This window comes from Panthera tigris, chromosome B1, assembly GCF_018350195.1.
Source record: "Panthera tigris isolate Pti1 chromosome B1, P.tigris_Pti1_mat1.1, whole genome shotgun sequence".
In the NCBI taxonomy this organism is placed as follows: domain Eukaryota; kingdom Metazoa; phylum Chordata; class Mammalia; order Carnivora; family Felidae; genus Panthera; species Panthera tigris.
In genome coordinates, this window is record NC_056663.1 from 102,620,879 (window position 1) to 102,640,936 (window position 20,058).

General features: G+C 38.6%; 1 protein-coding gene and 1 long non-coding RNA gene across 4 annotated transcripts in view; one reads left to right on the forward strand and one right to left on the reverse strand.

The window, feature by feature from the left end:
• LOC107180153 overlaps positions 1-3,050 on the reverse strand; it is a 46,527-nt gene extending 43,477 nt beyond the window's left edge. For both annotated transcript variants that reach the window (XR_006216803.1, XR_006216804.1), the window contains exon 1: positions 2,837-3,050. This is a non-coding gene — a long non-coding RNA (uncharacterized LOC107180153). The remainder of the gene's footprint in view (positions 1-2,836) is intronic.
• The window catches only part of TNIP3 (TNFAIP3 interacting protein 3), a 92,021-nt gene that overhangs the window by 59,499 nt on the left and 12,464 nt on the right, over positions 1-20,058 (forward strand). For both annotated transcript variants that reach the window (XM_015539997.2, XM_015539998.2), the window contains exons 5-11: positions 1,527-1,592; positions 3,043-3,174; positions 6,453-6,581; positions 11,331-11,450; positions 14,295-14,420; positions 18,434-18,484; positions 19,399-19,497. In XM_015539997.2, the coding sequence (XP_015395483.2) occupies positions 1,527-1,592; positions 3,043-3,174; positions 6,453-6,581; positions 11,331-11,450; positions 14,295-14,420; positions 18,434-18,484; positions 19,399-19,497 (723 nt within the window). The remainder of the gene's footprint in view (positions 1-1,526; positions 1,593-3,042; positions 3,175-6,452; positions 6,582-11,330; positions 11,451-14,294; positions 14,421-18,433; positions 18,485-19,398; positions 19,498-20,058) is intronic.

Genomic DNA, 20,058 nt, shown 5'->3' on the forward strand with positions numbered 1-20,058 from the left:
TCCAGCCACATAGGGGTTAAGGAGCATTATTGAAAAAAAATTTTTTTGGGGCGCCTGGGTGGCGCAGTCGGTTAAGCGTCCGACTTCAGCCAGGTCGCGATCTCGCGGTCCGTGAGTTCGAGCCCCGCGTCGGGCTCTGGGCTGATGGCTCGGAGCCTGGAGCCTGTTTCCGATTCTGTGTCTCCCTCTCTCTCTGCCCCTCCCCCGTTCATGCTCTGTCTCTCTCTGTCCCAAAAATAAATAAAAAACGTTGAAAAAAAAAAAAGAAAAAAAATTTTTTTGTTGTTTATAAAATGCCATTAGGAATGTGATGGATATTATTATGAGTTCTGTTTTTCTGAGTTTAATGAATGTTAGAACCTCTTTATTCTTCTTGAAGATGAAGAAGTGAAAAGTGTAACAATTTTAACACTGTGTATGTTGTCAAATTTTAAATTAGTTTCCTAAACCATTGTATATGTTTTATCCTTCATGTTCTTCTGTATGGTGCCTTCTACTCCTCTTTGATATTACATAAAATATTGTATCCTTCTGGAAAATTATTGAACTATAGCAGGGTAATGTTACCATGGCATAGAAATGTTAATCCTTAAAATGCCAACAGATAAGATATCTTTATATAATAATATAATATAGTCTATACTAAATACCCATAGCTATTTCCAGCGTAAGATTTACCTAGGGACTGGGTGTCTGGATTAGATATTTTGTTTTATAATTAGGAGACTATGTTGCTTCCTTTTAGTCCTTGTAACTATCTTCTCAATCTCTGTCCCATATTGAAAGTGTTGGAATTTCTCTTGATGTAGGAAGTTACAGGCTTCCCTTACAAGAAAACTAAAACACAGGACATAGTTTTTTTTCTTCCTTTAGCACATAATTTTAAAGCTTCTAAATTGCAGCCTAAATTATTTCTAAATATTCTTATGACAAAACTATTATTCCTTGAAAATCTATAATTTCAAAACAGTGATATTATCCATTCATTACATATACAAGTCATGTGTTGATTTTAAAAAGCACAATATTGCAAGCACGTGATGGTAAGTTATCAGGATTTGAAATTCATTAATATAAATTCTGCTTTAGAAAAGCTAGAAGAAATATTTAATTATAATAATCAGTGTAAGCACACAGAAAAATATGGAAAGGTTTGAAAAAAGACCCTCATATATTAATAAATCTTACAGAAAACCATCAATACTCCCAAAGTTTTACTGGATTTTGATTGTATTAAACAAAGATGAAAATTTCAAATAACAAGCAAAGTTGAAAGTTCTAATAACAGTTCAGCTGACTAGTCAAGATATACGTAAGGCTAAATGGTTTTTCATATGTTAGCCAGTTATACAAAGAGGGAGTGTGCTCAATTCAATCGTCCCAGCCCTACAAGAACTTGGTGGAAGGAATACTGTGTTCAACCGTGGCTTGCAAGTCTTACTAGCCCCCCAAAAGTGATTTCATTTTGGCCAAATTTCCAAATGGGCAGAAATCCATATTGATCCACCAAATTTTAATAATTTCAGCTCCTGGAAGTTAACCAGCAATGGGATCAGCAATTTAGAAGTATGAAAGAGTTATATGAACGAAAGGTAAACACCTCTCTGTTTAGTATTTGCTTTAGATCAGTAAGCTGGGGGACCAAGTCTGTGAAGATTCTCACTGGTTGCAGCTGAAGGAGACATGTGGCTAGCCAACTGTTGAAAAAATGATGGGTGGGGGGGTAGGGAGAAGGTGCTGAGTGCATTATTGGTCTCTTGGTACTGAAGATTAGTGAAGGATATCAGTGAATTATCTTGAGCATGGCAAAAAAAAAAAAAAAAAAAGGTACTAAAAATAGCCTTTAGCCTCTGGCGATGTCTCTAGAGTTCTTATGCACATTCATCATAGCTCATGGAATAACCTGTTTTGGATTTGTTACTAGCAGCCATAAATACACAAAGTTATATGTGAGGTAGGATATGGCTTAAAGTTAATACTGTTTTATATGAGGCCATTTCTCTAATTCTTTAATTAGTTGGCATAAGCTATTTACACAGATAAAGAAATGAACAATGGTAGCAGTGACAGTGTGAGGGGAAGTGGGGGCATTCCCTCTTCCCCCTACAGCATATTGTCTGTCAAGAATCTTTTGCTTTGATGAGAAAGAACTTTATGGAGAGAATATCTTTTAATAGGTCAAAGTCAATTTGTAATTTAAATTATTCCACGTTCAAAAATAGAGAAAAGGAGAAAGTAAATTCCCCTAAATAATTCAGAATTAAGAAACCTGACCACAAGTGAGTAACAGAGCAGTATTGCTCTCTTCTTCCCCATTTTGATACACTGAAGCATTAAATTTAGTAAGTGCAGGATAATGCTCCCACTACAGCAGGCCTGTTATATTCAGTCTGGGCAGCTTTGGGGTCTCCAAATTTTAAAGAACATGGTCCCAGAGAAAATGTGTAAGCTGCTCAGGAAGAATGGCCTGCAGGTGTGTGAAGACCCTTGGTTAACAGTGGGCATAATTCCCATCTTTGATAAAACACCCTTTTCTAAGGCCTCTCTTACTGGACCATCATCGCTCTGAGAACTAGCTTGGCATTTCGTAGGGCGTCAAGCATTGCAGATTACTGAGGAGTTAAAAGCCATGTCTGTTTTTCTCTGGCCCAGGCAAATTCACTCACCCCCTAACCCCATGCTGCCCTTTTCAGGTCAGGCAAGGCACATTTTGAGAGTTAGGAATAGAATGACAGGCTCAGAAGCGTCCCCATCTAAGATCTAAATCTTTATTCTCTCGGAAGTGGTGTGGTTTGGAGAAAGGAGGGAAGGGGCTTAAGGCTGTTTCGGTGTTTACCTTTTCCGGTAGGGGAAGCTCTTCTTAAGTACACAGGTCCTGACTTTTGCTAAGGCTGGTGGGAAATAGAACCTCTCTTAGGGGCCGCCCAGGAGTGGGGGCGTGTCCGTCCCTGCGTGCACGGGGTGGGGGAATAAATCCGGGGGTGGGAGGGGGTGTGAATTTCAGAAGTGGTGTCTGCCACACTGTGTATACGACTTCCTCAGGTCGCAGAGCTGAAAATGAAACTGGACGCCGCAGAAAGATTCCTCAGCTCGCAGGAGAAGGAGCGGCTTCAAAGTCAGAGAGAGAGCGACCGACTGCACGACCAGACCCGCCAGAGGCTGCAGCTCGAGGAGGTGGGCGGGGCTCAGGGAGAAGACCTTCCTGGCCGCGGGGCCTGAGCACGCTCGGCGGAGAGTGGTGGGCGGAGAGTGGTGGGCGGAGACTGGTGGGCGGAGACTGGTGGGCGGAGACTGGTGGGCGGAGACTGGTGTGCGTAGGAGCGGATGGGTTACGCAAGTCCCCGGTTCTCTGCAAACTGGAGGAAGGAGATGCCCAGGTTGCGTCCTCCTTTGTTGTCCAAATGAGCAGGCCTTTGCGTGCCAGGCTCTACCCGCAGAGAGTGCTGATCCATAGATTTGGTGCCATCTTTCTAGAGCATTTCAGCCTAGGAGATTAAATTTACCCTTTTGTTTTTACTCAGATACAGTTTTTATTTCGAGTGTTAATAATAATGGGACACTGCCTTGTGTTTGTACAGCTGCTTTTGAGCTTACATAGTTTTACAAATAGGTATTGCGTTTGTAATCATAAAAAATAAAACATTTAAAAAACTGCCTCACCTTCACCATCTCATTTAACATTCTCAGCCCATCTGTGAGGGAAGTGGTATTTCTGCAATTTTTTTTTTTTTTTTAGCTTATTTATTTTGAGAGAGACAGAGACAGTGTGAGTGGGGGCAGAGTGGAGTTGGGGGGGGGAGGGAGAGAGAGAGAGAGGGAGAGAGAAAGAGAATCCCAAGCAGGCTCGGCACTGTCAATGCAAAACCTGATGTGGGGCTCAATCCCAGCAATCAGGAGCTCATGACCGGAGCTGAGATCAGGAGCCCCACCCTAAACCTTCTGAGCCACCCAGGTGCCCCCTATTTTTGCCATTTTAAAGCTGAGATGTGAAGAGGTTACAGGACTTGCCAAGCTTGCCAACCTAGTACCTGGGAAAATGGGATTTGAACCCAGCCTCCAAATTTGAAATCTCCATTAATCCCCACTGAGAGCAAGATGGTGGCCATTAAGGTGACAGTCTTCTTCTAAAATACTCTCAGTTTTACTCTTAGTTGTGGGGCTTAATGGATATTATAGAGAATGGGAGGAAAATCTTAAGCTCTAATGGATGCACTTTTTTTTATGTATGTTAAGAAAAAATAAGTGTAAATAGTCTCAGGTGTAGCCTTGTGACAGATATCATGAAGCATTGGCTGTATATTAACACGTGCACCAATCTTAAGGCAATAGCTGAAATCAATGCAGACAGCCGTTGGTGTAGATTTTCTTACCTCGGTAAGGTTCTCCCTGTCCCAGTGAGTCAGAGGAAAACAAACAAGGTTTAGCAACTCCCTTCTGACCCTGTTGCAGTCCCTTCCTTTTCCTGACCAGGAATCATGACAATTGTTCCCTCATGAAGTTGGAACCATTTACAATTTGAAGTCACCTTTAGATTATGTCAAATTAGAAAATGATTGGCTCATTTTCTAAGTGTATATAAGCCCACTCTATTTAAGTGAAAGCAAATAGGAATGTTTTCACTTAAAAAAAAAAATCACCTCACGTAGATATCTTTTTTTAAAAAACTTTTTAACATTTATTTATTTTTTAGAGAGAGAGATTGAGATGGTGAACGTGGGGAAGGGCAGAGAGAGAAGGAGACAGAATCTGAAGCAGGCTCCAGGCTCTGAACTGTCAACACAGAACCCGACAGGGGGCTTGAACTCAGAAATGATGAGATCGTGACCTGAGCTGAAGTTGGATGCTTAACAGACTAAACCACTCAGGCACCCCACATAGATATCTTAGATCTAATTATTGTTTTGGGAAATATTAATTACTAAAACAACATATTCTAACGTGTGTTAGCTATTTTCTCATCTTGATTTACTTAAATTCCGGGATGTTTGTTTTATTAGGTTAAAGTTTCAGTGCCATTAAGAATTCAGTTCATTCCAGGAGTGCCTGGGTGGTTCAGTCATTAAGTGTCTGACTCTTGATTTCAGCTCAGGTGATGATCTCAAGTTTGGTGGGATTGACCCCACATTGGGCTCTGCGTTGACAGCGTGGTTTCTGCTCGGGATTCTCTCTCTCTCTCTCTCTCTCTCTCTCTCTCTCTCTCTCCCTCTCTCTGCCCCTCCCCACCACGCTCACGTGAGCTTGCTCTCCTTTTTTTTTTTTTTTTTTAATTTTTTTTTAACGTTTATTTATTTTTGAGACAGAGAGAGACAGAGCATGAACAGGGGAGGAGCAGAGAGAGAGGGAGACACAGAATCTGAAACAGGCTCCAGGCTCTGAGCTGTCAGCACAGAGCCCGACGCGGGGCTCGAACTCACGGACTGTGAGATCATGACCTGAGCCGAAGTCGGACGCTTAACTGACTGAGCCACCCAGGCGCCCCTCCTTCTTTAAAAATAAATAAAACTTAAAAAAAAATGCAATTCACTCCACAAAAAATTTACTATCTAAAATATAAAATTAAGAATTAGAAGATAGATATTGTCAACTAACCTTGCTTCAGTTATGTAAAACAGAGGACTTTTTGAAGGTAATTGGAAACATGGAGGAGTGATGGCACTTGGGCTTGTTGATCTCTCCCTTTTCAAAGCAATGACACAACAATACAGTGCTCTGAGTAATTATCTGTAGTGAAGGGTCTTATTTGCCTGAAGTTTTATCCTCTTCTCCCTCTCTTCAGTTCAGAATGATGCAGGCAGGATTGGTCTTTGAGATATTTCATATTTTTTATTGCAATCGTACTTTTTTTTTTTCTTTGTAGAACTACTTACTTTTACTAAATCGCTTACCCATCACTCTGTAACAGTACATGGGAACTTGCTTATTCTCTGAACCCATTTGACCCTTGAAAGTGAGGACTGAGGATTTTGAGCTTTTTCTGGGGTCATGAAACTTACTTAGTAGCACTAAGGAGGAAAGAAAGATTTTTTTTCTATCTGAACCCTGTCCTCCAACCAAAGAATATTGCTTAAATGGAATGTCAAGGGGCGCCTGGGTGGCTCAATTGGTTAAACATCCAACTTCTGCTCAGGTTATGATCTCACAGTTCGGTTCATGAGTTCGAGCCCCTCCTTGAGCTCTGTGCTGACAGCTCAGAGCCTGGAGCCTGCTTCAGATTCTGTGTCTCCCTCTCTCTCTGTCTGTCCCCTTCTTATGCTCTGTCTCTCTCTCTCTCTCTCTCTCTCTCTCTCTCTCTCTCGCTCAAAAGTAAATAAATATAAAAAAAAAAAATTTAAAGGAACGTTAAGTGAAAATCTAGCAGGTTCTGTTTTTATTGTATTTCAGAAGTATTCCTACAACATTATCTCATCTGAATTTTATTGATTTCAGTTTTGTTTTCTTGCTGTTTATTTCAGAAGGAAAAGGAGAGCCTAAGTGAAGAATTACATGAATTGAAGAAAGAAAATAAGCTTTTGAAGGAAAAAAACACTCTTGCGAGCAAGAAGAAGGAACAGTATGAATGTGAAATAAAGCGCCTCAATAAGGTACCAGTCCAGGTCAATCTGGGGAGCTGGAAGGAAAGGTCCCTGTAGAAAGAGCACATTCCTAACTGAGAGTCACAACACAATCTGTGCAGCAGTACAGCTCCTGGTCTTGGGAGCCTGCACAGGAGCTTCTCTGTAATTTTATAAGTCACTCGTAGCTGCATCTTTCAGCCAAGGCTTTAAGGAATACATGTCCCTGCAAAAAATCATCATGAAAAAGAGAAATGAGGAGTAACTTCAGAAGATAGTAAGAACTTTTTTTTTTTTAGTTCAAAGAACCACGTAAAGCAAGTGGGTGTTTGGGAACAATAGCATATCTCTTGGTCAACCACAAAAGTTTCCTGAGGAAACAGGCTGCTCTTTAAAATCATCACTATGGAGCTGAGTATGATGCAGACTGTATGGAATCATGCTAAAGACCAGCCCCAAGGCTGATATGGTGGCCTTCCAGAGAAGAAGGCTAAAACTCATTTTTAATTAGGGTGTGGGGTCTGGGGGATGGGGGGAGGAATGGAGGTAGGTGTGTTAGAAAAACACAAGTGGTTAAGTGCCTTGGCTTCAACTTAACTATTCGAAGGGGCTACTTGTGGAGTGCTGCCAAAGGATGACTCTAGAGAATTTGTGCATTTGTGTGTGTGTGTGTGTGTGTGTGTGTGTGTGTGTGTGAGAGAGAGAGAGAGAGAGAGAGAGAGAGAGAGAGAGAGAGAGAGTTTTATGGACGGATAGCTTAATTTCCCTGGGGAAGGGATTGCTCACTTATTCAAGTTAGTAATTAAATCCTTTGCTGTTGATTTTTCAAAGGGCCACATCAGATGTGGACCATAGGAGCACTTGTAGTACATGTTTGAGTCAAGATATTCATCTCTCAAGTTAGATATCTCTTGACCTAAGTAATAGAAATTGCCTTCCAAAACAAGAGTGGGTGATTGGCCTTGAAAAAGTGGTCAGTGCCTGTGCTTTTCGGACTGTGTATATTTTAGTCTGGACTGTGTATCTTTTTAGTGTTCAGAGGATCATTTAAAGATCCCCAAAGGGTTGAGTATGTGCCTGTATGGTTGACAGAATGCTTTACAAATGTGATGCTGCATTTGATCTGTTTGTGGGGCAAGTTACTGGTCAGGAGAAAATGGGAAAGTAGAGACTAACATCATAAACAATGCACTTCTCTATCCTCTATGAGAGGAAACAGTGTTCAGAGATACAAATTTAGAGCAAATAAATTTTCCCTTTTATCCTCTGTCGGAAATCCTCCACAGATGAATTAGAGGAACTAATGTTGGGATTATGCTTGAAATCTTTCCCATCTGTGATTTGTTATTTGATAAGTTTTCTTCTGCTCTCTAATTCATTTCTGTAAATGTTGACACAAGAATATACACCCTATAGTAATTAGAACAGCCATGAACTGTTTTTTGCTCCTATGTGTACCCTTAATTTTTGTGTCTCTGTATTTATAGTCTAATATTTTCAAAGTTAGTAAAAAATTTTTAACTCTTGTGATTATAATAAAATTGAGAAAATGAGAGAAATTAATTTGAGTAAAATTCAGGCCTTTATGCAAATGTCACCTTCTCAGAGGATTTTTCTCGCTACCCTAATTAAAATTACATAATCTGTCTCTGATATTCCTATTTTAATGTTTCATTGGAATTTATTGCTATCTAATATATATTTAATGTCTCATATTAATTACCCTATTTGTTTCCTGTCTCCCAATCTTGATTGTAAGCTCCATGAGGGTAGGACTGTGCAATCGACTTCTCTATTTGGCATAGTAGGCACAGTATTGAGGGCTCATGATACTTTTAGTGGCCTATTAATATGTTTAATTTCTCTCAAAATCTGAAAAAAAATGGACCTTTAAGTCAAAAAAACATTTTCATATTAATATGAAATATATTCATCTTTGTAAGAATGCAGGTAGGAAACATAATTTTAATATGCATTTATTCGGAGGAATGGACTCACAAATACAACATAATGTAGCCTAAGTTTTTCTAATTTTTTCATCCTGTGTTCTGGATGCCAACAATAGGGCATTGCTCACAGTATGTTCTTAAATATTTATTGAATGGATAAATTAATTAAATAATTTAGCTGGTACATAATATGTTCAGTAGCCAATTCTGGCCCCAAGATTCATGCTTTTTTTTTTTTTTAATTTTTTTTTTTTAACGTTTATTTATTTTTGAGACAGAGAGAGACAGAGCATGAACTGGGGAGGGTCAGAGAGAGAGAGGGAGACACAGAATCTGAAACAGGCTCCAGGCTCTGAGCTGTCAGCACAGAGCCCGACACGGGGCTCGAACTCACGAGCCGAGCTGTGAGATCATGACCTCAGCTGAAGTCAGATGCTTAACCGACTGAGCCACCCAGGCGCCCCCCAAGATTCATGCTTTAGCAGGCATAACACACTACTTATGAGTAGTGAAAAAAAAGTAATAAAAGGATACTTTAAGCCAGATGTACTTCCACTATATCTATACCTTAAAATATCATTTAAAAAGCATAGATAGAAAGTGATGAGCTATGAAAGGTTTTTTTCTCATTTAGTGAATGTATTAGTATCTAAGGAAACGTAAGCAATTACTATTCATACATACACTGTGGATTGTTTCTTCTCTTAGCACAGGAATAAATAAAAGTTACTTAAAACGTTCATTTGGGTAGTTGATTTTGCACACCCTCCATCACAGCTGGAATTCAGGGCCCACCCTGCTTGCACTAGCAGACCCCCTGCTGACCCATTCACCACAGCAGAAATTTGTAGCATATCAGCTTAGTAATTAACATATGGTTTTCAGAAGTTCACACAACTCTGTGTACTCAATTCGGCTTATTTGCTTTGAAGGAAATACCCAAGGGCATTGTTTTCATTGAGTTCTTAAAGAGAAGCCAGATGTTTAACCAAAGTGAGAGAAATTACCTGAGGCTCCTCAGCCAATGCCACCCATGGGCAAAATTGATTTGTCCAACATCTCACCATTGTGAGATGGGTAGATCTGTTTAGTATGCCTGTGCTGATAGTAAATTACTATTCTGGAATAGGTTATAGGTATTTGTTCAAGGAAGTTAAAAAAACCCCAAGATGGAATAAATGTCTATTCAACTCACCTTTCAGTTATGACTCATTTGAAAATTTTCTAGAAGCCTGAATAGCATGAAAGGTAGACCAGGAAATTCAAATATAACAACACCCACAAAAATAGTCTGTTCATAGGTGTAGAATATGAAATCGGCATAGTTGATTGTCTTTAACTCATTTGGCTCACCCCATCCTAGATTTTCTCCACTTTTAAGAATTGTAACTAATATACTACTTCTTAAAACCATGTAGCTTAACAACAAGTTCTAACAAAACATAAATTATGAAACAACTTTTATTGTTTCTTTAAATTCTTCTTGGAGGAAGAAAAAAGTTCTTGTTTCTCTTGCAACTTCATGAAAAATGATATTTACATTAGGCTAGACAGTATCCATAGACTATAAACACATTCTATTAGGAAATTCCTAGCCTGCCTACAATATTTAAGACCATAACTTTGTTTTGTTTTTCCTACTTTTATGATCATATTGTACAGTAATGCAGGAAAGTAAGTTACAAATAGTACCACCGAACGAACATCATTGAAGCTACTAAAGAAATTCAGAGGAAGTGAAGTCTTGGAGTTCTGAAAGCGAAACGTTTCTGTTTGTATAAAGGGATCATTTGATAATAAGCAAGTAGTCATATCGTATGTGGGCTCTGAGACCACACCAGGATGAGGTGTGTTGTGTCTTAATTTTGGCAGCCATTTTATTGAACTCGATCATGAACCAAGGTCTTCAGGATAGAGAGAATGTATTCTATATGATCTGACAAAGTATAGGATATGAAGAACCAAGGTCTTCAGGATAGAGAGAATGTATTCTATATGATCTGACAAAGTATAGGATATGTAAGGTATTATGGTCTAGTGAATAATGATGGTTGTCTAAGAGACTCTTGTTTCCTTCATCTCCTCACCCCACAGTAAAGCCAATAAGTTGTACTGAATGTCAAGAAAGCAGAGCTTCTCTGCGCCCTGTAGTGAGTTCATGCATGTTTTATTGGAGAATAAATATGACTGTGGCTAAGCCAGGGCATGGTATACTGAGGAGGACAGTACAACAGATCTAAGGAATAGTGATCTGCACAGGTTCACATTTCTGTGGGTTTTCTTCTCTCCTATTGGGAGCAGGGCTGTAGAACACAGTATCACTCAAAATGTCATCTGGAACCAGCAGCGTCAGCTTTTGAGGATTGCAGATTCTTAGACCATCTCCTTAGATCAACTGTTTCAGGATCTCTGGGGAAGGTGCCCAAGGATTTGCTACCTCTCCAGCTGATTCTGATACTCTAATGTTTGAACATTATTGATAGAGTCTGCTTTTGATTGAAGCAGGAAATCTGAAAAAGGGCTATTGATATGTTTTCTTTTCATGGTTGGCTTGGTGGAGCAGGACATCCCTGACATTAGTATTGGAAGCCCTCCTTAATAACAATGACAGTTGAATAACATAAGCATCATCATGGAGAAAAGACAGATTCTGAAAAAAAAAATCATATGCTAGAAAATGAGAAGGAAGACAAGTAATTCAGTCATAAAAGGGGCATCAAAATGGAGTTCTTTCTTGTGGGGGGGTATTTGAGATAATTCTAATAATCATAGAAGAATTCATAAGATGTGGTAACTCTCAGTTCAACGGTGTGCTTATCTTATAACCTAGGCTCTTCAAGATGCCTTGAAAATCGAGTGTTCTTCATTTCTGGAGGATTGTTTGGGAAAATCTGAACTGGAGTGCAGACATAAGGAGATGAGAACAGAAATGGAAGTTCTCAAACAGCAGGTGAGAAGTGGAAAGTGACATGATCATGTGGAGAACACAGGGCCCATTGTTCATGCTCCTTTGGATGGTTTTGGAAGTCTTCCTATTCAAAATGTGTCCAAAATTATTGCATTTATTTTCATTAGAATTATGTAATTTTAAGGCTTGATAAGAGAATATACATCGGCTAGCCCAACTTCCACTTTATGAAAGAGGGAATTAAATTTCAAATGGGTTGAATGGCTTGTCCAAGATCATATGGTTAAAAGAAGGACTTACTAATTAACCTTTTTGGTGAGATTTAATTAGCACTGGTCCAGAGAACTTCATGTAGACATGATTTATTTTGAAAACACTATTAACCCAAACCCTGGACCTTTTCAGCAAATGGTAGCAGCCACGCTGTTACTCCATAGCCGCTGGTTTCCAGGCCTTTGAACAATGAGGGCAGTTTTAAAGGGAAGTACTGTGCAGTGATCATAATCTCTGAAGAGCCAGATCTGCTCATCTACCGCCACATATGGATGGCACCACCTAGCAATTTATTGATGCACTTCTCCTTCCTCTTCCCCTCTCACCCAACCTCACTCCATGTCACCAAGTGGACAGAAGAGTAAAGGAGGCTTTCTCTAAGCTTCTATATGTATCAGCAACATAGGGCTGTGGGCACTGCCTAACCTATCTGGGTCTAAATTTAGTTCAGCCAGCTGGAGCTAGCTTAGCCGAGGGGGCCACCCATGCATAACACATCTCTTTTCCTGTAGAAGGTTAAATAAACTAATGAAGGTAAAGAGCTGGGACAGTTCATGGCGATGTCAATAAATATAGGATACATGCAGGAATTTTAATCTCTGAAGCACGCATTGTCAGTAATATATTAGCAATGGGGGAGAGGATGTTATGGAACAAAGGGCTGGGAAGTATGTCCCTGGAACTGATTTGTTGACTGTTTTGCTCTGAGCAAGGCCATTTACAAGGACTTTTGATGCAATACACCAAAGAATTAAGCAATTGTATTATTGTTGTTGCTGTGTATTGTTATTACTTCATAGGAAGTAACCTATCTGTAAATGTAAAAAATTCAGAGAAGCTGATGTTAAAGTTGAATTTTTTCTTCTGTCAACCCCATTTGAATAATCTGCCTCATTACATTTAGCTTCAAATACATAGTTTAAAATAAGCCTATGAAGAGAGTAAGAGTATTAAAACTCTGCCAAATCCTCAACTCCTAAAGTACCATTGGCACTAGCCAGGATTCCTCTGAAAAAAAAAACTACTTCTTATGTTCGGACACTTGAATCATCTTGGATGCTCTCATATAATGTATCCCACATGCAAGTGAGTCACTCTTACACATGCATGGAGTTTACAGCAAGGGTTTAGCTCATGTTGGATGCAGACAGTGGCAGGTATCCTTTTTTTCACTATCCTCAAGAGGTCCAGAATCCATCTTCTTAGTTTTTCTGTGGCTCTTTTGCTAACTTTATGCATACACATTTTAACTGTGCATATTTCTAAATGCTCAGCCACAATCACTGTTTCACTGAATGTCACATGATACACTAAAGGAGTTAAATTCACAAAGAAACTGAGTTGGAATCTTGGCCACCTGACTGACGTGATGACAACGCTATCATATTGTATTTGATAAAGAGTGTTCAGTTTTGATCAGATGAGCTTCTCCCATTTCAAATGCCTCTGGTAATTGTTTACAGAGCATTGGTTTGACTCTGTCTGGAATTGAGCCTCAGCTCTTAACTAAAACCAAAACCACAACCAAATGTCAGCTTAGCTGGGTGTAGTTCCCTTGCAATGCTTCTGGTGAATAAAACCTTCAAAATTAAATGTGCATATCTTCATCTAGATATATATACAATGTTTGATTTCATCCTCTCTTGCCTATTATATTCTGTCCTATTATTATTGACTTTAATCAGCCTCTAGTTAAAATGTGCTGCATTATTGGGGGTGAAGGTGCAGTGTGCATTAATACTAATAGACAGAAATCTAGCTACTAAGTTCCCATGTAAGTTGTACTTTAAATCCTTGTCTTAAAGGAACTTATTCCCTAAGCTTCATTTATTTTCATAGTTCCATATACTAGCCTCCAAGCCATCAGTTGACACTATGCCAATTAAAAACAATAATGATTAAATCTGTTTTTCTTTTGGTTTGATTGCTTTTCTGGAATATTTGGAGTATTTCATGAGAGGTACTCCACTAAAATATTACTATGTTTGTTTGTTTTTAATGATATACCCCCAAAATTACTGGGGCAAATTGTGAATACCTTTTAACAATCATTTTGTTTTTCCACATCCATGAGCCTTTCATTTCTATCTTGTGTTCAACTTATTGTTATATTTGGAACCTAGCATGCCAATATTTACTGGCTTCACTTAACAGCTATTGTCAGTAAACTGTCTTTTAGAACTTCAAGCACCCTTGGTACATCAAAGCCTTGTGTTAGGGATGGGTGACTTGCTCCAGGATAGTGACACTTAACCCTGGGGGGCGGGGCTCATCACAATAAGGAAATGTGCAGCAGAATAATGGGTGAGGACAATGGGTGAGGATAATGGGTGAGGGGAATTGTTTTTCCAAAATATCCGTGCTGTTACCTTAGTTCTGAATTCCTGACACATACTCAAGGAGGAAAACGTTGAGAACTACCATTCTAAACAAAGCAAGAGATGAAATTTTGGCCATATCCATTAGAATAGAGTCTCACCATGAAAAAATATTCATGAAGAGGATAGGGATTATTCAGATTGGACAAACCCAGATAGTACCTCTTCTGAAATCCATTTACAATGACTTAGGAGAAAAGGATGCTCACGGTAACAGTAAATCAATATTTCCTAGGTGCAAATATATGAAGAAGACTTCAAAAAGGAACGATCAGACCGAGAAAGACTTAATCAAGAGAAAGAGACTCTACAGCAAATTATTCAAACTTCTCAATCCGAGTTGAATAGGCTGAATTCTCAGGTATCAGTCAAAACAAAAATAATCTTTACCAGCTCATGCATATTGTTTTTAATTTTTTCATTAAAAATTTTCAAGACTTTGGGCTTCTGTTAATTGACATTGATTTTCTCTGAGAGGTAAGCACCTGGGATGAAATCATTCTTAAACAATCTCATAAAGAGATGAAAATGACTGGAGATTTCTTTTAACTTAAGTATATTAAGGAGTAACCTAAGAATTTGGATTCCAAAGTCGTGTATAAAATCCAGTTCTTCTGATCTTTTTCTCATAATATTTATCTTGGTGGAATGGGAGTTGAACTACCTAGTACTCAAAATTCAAATCCACAATGCGCCAGCACATTGAAGTTGTTTCTAAACTCTTGTCATTTTCTTTGAAGGTCTATGGTGGAATGTTCCTGTCTTCCAAAAACATACATATCTCTGAATGTCATTTATATATATAAAATACTGAGAATTTTGTTCGCTGGGTTCCCCAGCTAAATGTGACTGGCACACTCTCAAGGAAGCCACATAGCATTTGCCAGTTTATTGAAATAAAATATATTAAATATAAGCACATTACAATTAAATGGAATAGGATATATTAAGAGTAGACTCAGCAAGTTGCCACAATGGGTAAATATTGATGTTAATGAGGAAGATGTAGCTAACACAATTTTGGCTTAAGAAAAGAAAATGAACCACAGAATTTTTGATTTGCAAAATCATCCAATACTTCTAAGTAAATAGGAAATTGTTGCGGGACATGGTGTGACAGCTCCGGAGCTGCAAGATTCTTAGTCTCCAAAGAAATTTTTAACTATTTGTCATCCCCTTCTTCCTGACAGAAAGTATACTGTGAATTAAATTTAATTTCTTTTCCGATGTTTTTCAAGGATTCACTTGAAATTCCTAATTTTACATGCAAAAATCATTTGGCAGAACTATTTTCCAAGAAATGGAAAGGAATAAAATCGTGGTAAAAATATAATAAAGTGAAAATAGTTCAGTTCTGATTACTCTCGGTGAGGAAATCACTCTGAATTTGTATCCCTTATATGCAGAGCTCCCTTAATTTGTTCTAAGTTGTCACTGCACAAGTTATGTTACCTCCAGCCATATTTTAACTTGATTCATTCTACTGTATTAAGTTCAGACTGATGATAAATTTATGTCTGAAATTGGCAATGTCCTTGTCATTGTAGAAGGTCTAGTGCGTCCAGGAACACATAACCATCTAATTATACTATAGACTATAATCCACAAGTAATTTTCATTTCTGTATCATCTGCAAACTAACTTTCTGTTGATATTAACAAAATAATGCATTGTCTACATACAGTATGGGATAACTGTGTTAATGAACTAAGGGATAATCTTAATGATATCTTAAAACTACCAACATTTTTCTTTAAATAATGATAGTCCAAACATTTATTTTTCAAAAGTCTCACTCACTCTGGTAAAAGGATGGTAGAGTTCACAAAGGGAACTGGTAGATGGCTTAACAATCTATGTTAAATGTATTAACAGCAGATTAAATGCCATGATATAATAGAACTGGCATGATGTTATTTGAATAGCATATTATCGGTGGTCCAAATGGGCCATTTGACCAAAAAGGAATTTTTAGGTCAAATCATTCTGGCACTAGTTGCTTACATACCAGAGGTTATTCATTCTATCACTAAGGATATTTTAAGTCAATGACTGATAAAATAAAAGTGTGGTGAAGGGCAAGATACTTAGAGATACTTAGGAGTAGGAGAAATTTAGGGGTAAAAGCTTTGTGTTTGTGCCCGCTTTGACAATCAGGAATGACATTGAGCAACTTCTCCAACTTTTCTGTGCTTCCTTTTTCTTCCTTCATCTGTAAAATGACAAAGTTGAACCAGATGATCTCTAAAATATTTCTTATAATTCTAAAAGCTCTGTCTCTAAAGGTGAGTTACTAATTCTCATTATACTCACCTGTAAAATATGGATGATGGTTCCTACCTCATAGACATCACAACGTTGTTTTCAGGGCTAAATGAAAACAATCTATACAAAAACATCTAGCTTCGGTCATGGATCACAGGTATTTCACAAATGATTTTTGTCTATTGGAAGGGGAAGTTTTTAAATGGAGTTTAGTTGTACAATTAACATGCCACCTTTAGTTCCTTGTAATTTAATTTTGATGCTCACTTTCTTTCTGCAAGGCACTTTGTTATATACTATGAGGAAATAAAAAAATGATCCTTGCTACTATTAAAGACTCACAGTACAATGAGGGGGACATATATAGTCTATATTTATCATTTGTGGACTCCATGTTTGTGAATTTGCCTACTCATGAAGGTGTATTTGTCACACCAAAATCAATACTAGTGCCACCTAAAGTCATTTGTGAACATGCAGTGAAAAACTTGAGTCACCTTATATGCTTGTTCCCAGTTGAGGTCCAATAAGTCCTTGCCTCCTCGATTTGGCTCTCAGACTATAAAAAATGTCCTTTTTATGGTTTACTTTGTGTCACATTTTCTCATTCTTGTTCTTTTTGTTGGTTCTTTCATTGCTTAACATGGCCCTCAAACGTAGTGCTGAAGTACTACCTAGTGTTCCTTGGCACAGGAAGGCTGCGCTGTGCCTTACAGAGAAAAGACACATGCTAGATAAGCTTTGGTTAGGGATTAACATAGTGCTGTAGGCCAAGAGTTCAATGTTAATGCATCAACGGTGTATGTGAGATGTCTTTAACAGAATCATGCATAAAACAAAATTATATATTGATCGGTTAACAAAAATGGTATGATCAGAGGCTCATAGGAACCTAACCCTGCATTTCTCTAGGAACACTGGTTCAGTTAGCCACTTTAGTGTTCATGGTGACTTTATTAGAACATAACTACCGCAGATAATGAAAGTTGACTGTGCACAATACACATCGGACTATAAAAAGTCACACAGAAAATGTATAATGTTAAATGGGAGGACGAAGGAAGTAGAGAATAATCCTGATAGGTGAGACTTGGAATGGTATCATTCAGTGGGGATATATGCCTCACAGGGTTGTGGACCATGCTGTGGAGGGATGATGATAGCATGACTAATGAGTCCAAGAAAAAACAGCTTTCTCTCATTGTGTCAGAGGTTGAAGGAATCCAGAGTGGGTGACTCTGACTGAAGAGGTTGGGTCTTAAACAGTGAGAAGCCAGAAAGTACAGTAGTGTGACTCTGAACAAGTTACTCAACATCTCATGTCTCAGCGTCCTCATCTGCAAAGTAGTGATAATAATATTTAAGTATCACACAGAGGCACTGGGAAGATATGGTGAGTTACTATATGGAAAGCACTTAGATCAGTGCCTGGCATGGATTAAGTACGTGTACAACTTCTAACATTTATGATGGAAGCTTTTGAGTGTACAGCTGACCAGTTCCAGTACATTCAATTGGCAGTGGAAGCTGTTTCTGTATCTATATCTATTCCTATGTCTCTAGATATTTATATCTCAGTATATCAACCTAAAACTTAGACTTACAATACTTTCAACAAATAGGGAGAAGAGTTTAAAACTGTATTCAACTTTCCGAAACTTCATTTGGGAATTTCAAGATAGAACCAGTACACTTCTAGAAAATCCAAAACTTGACTGTTTTCACCGTTGGCATTGCTGCTATCAGTGCTTCACCCCTTGACATCTGAGCAGGTCATTGACGGCTGGGTCAGGCAAGAGTAACTTTAGGGGGCACCTTGGTGGCTCAGTCTGTTAAGTGTCTGACTCTTGATTTCATCTCAGGTCATGATCTCACGGTGCATGGGATCAAGCCCCGCATCGGGTTTCATGCTGAGTGTGGACTATGCTTGGAATTTTCTCTACCCGCCCCCCCCCCCCGCCTCTCTCTCTCTCACTGCCTCTCTCTTGCATGCGCTTTCTCTCTCTCTTTCAAAATAAATAAGTAAACATTAAAAAAGATGGTAAAGAGTAACTTTAGAACAAACCATGTGAACTCTTTCACAAACAGATGTCTTTGTTTTGTCCATAGATAAAAGCTTGTCAGATGGAGAAAGAAAAACTCGAAAAGCAGTTAAAACAGGTATGTTGCTCCTGACCTGAATTCAACAATCTTCTTGTCATAGTTGAAATGGCAACCTTATGTTCCACCCCCACATGTATTTCCAAGCACAGCAGTTCTTTGTGGTTCCAATTAAAGACATATTCAAGCTCTGCTAAAGATGGCCCAGAACACCCATGCTTTTCCTTATCAACTAAAATGTCAGTGGACACATAATGCTTAGGCACATCCAAAGTTTCTCAACCCTAATGTGCATGAAAAACACATGCTTTTTGGAACATGTTAGCAGTAGCACAAGCCTTAGTGTGTGTTCATACAAATGGAGATCTCTTCACAGACCCACGAACACCTGGGAAATATATTTCCTTGGTATTTTTTGCAATTGCTTACACAATTTACATTTCAAAAATTAAATCAATTATTTGTGCCTTTTTTTGAGAAAATACAGTATCTTCTTGGGCACTGAAGAATTCTGTCCCATTGGTTCTCTAGTAGCCTTCAGGAATGAATATTTCTTCTCTTAATTCTTGATTTCCTCTCTGGACTTTAGTTATGCTGTAGGAATCTCTGGCTATAATTTAAGAACACTTGTTTTATGGCTTCCTCGCTGATTCTTCTTAAGCAAGGATCCTCTCTGAAGATAACTCAAAAACATCATGTTAACTCTATTCTTTTCAAGTGTTTCCAACTTCTTCAAAATGAAAAGCTAATTAGAGTTTCACCCTAAGTGAAATTTGACCCACGAGCCTTATCTATATCAGTCCAGAGTCTACATTGATACATCTACTATGTCAAGTTAGGATTATGCAAGAGTTAGACTAAACCTCAAGATTTAAGCCAAACCTGTGGTTGTACGAAGCAAGTATCAGTGAAGTGTCAATGTGGCTCCCCAGTTCTACCCACTTCCAGTGAACGGACAATATTATCCTCCTCAGATGTATTTCCCAATCTGTAACTGTGGCTTGAATTTCCATCTGCGGGATCCATGCACACTGGCAGACCCTGGGACTGCACAAGATCTACATAAGCACCCAGTAAGTAACAGCTTGCATTTCAACATACAAGTGCTTATATTATCTAATAAGTGCTGGTATTTTTTTTTTTTTTTTTTTTTGGTAAAAATTATGTCTGTTTCAGGGGCACCTGGGTGGCTCAGTCGGCTGAGCGTCCGACTTCAGCTCAGGTCATGATCTCACGGTTTGTGAGTTTGAGCCCCACGTCAGGCTCTGTGCTGACAGCTCAGAGCCTGGAGCCTGTTTTGGATTCTGTGTCTCCCTCTCTCTCTCTCTGCCCTCCCCCGCTCATGCCCTGTCTCTCTCAAAAATAAATAAACATTAAAAAAAAAAAAGAAATCATGTCTGTCTCTGTAATCTGAGCATGTAATATTCTCCACAGAAAGAGCCTCTTTTAATCCCAGCCTCTATGTTACAGTTACAGTGGTCAATTACACTATAATCATCTTTTGGGGACGCTGGACCCACAGACCACACATAGATATGAATGAATTAACTGAAATGTATCAAGTTAAGCTGTAATTCTTTGAAAGAACATATAACATTTTATACGGGTCCTTTTAAATGAAATGCCTGACTCTT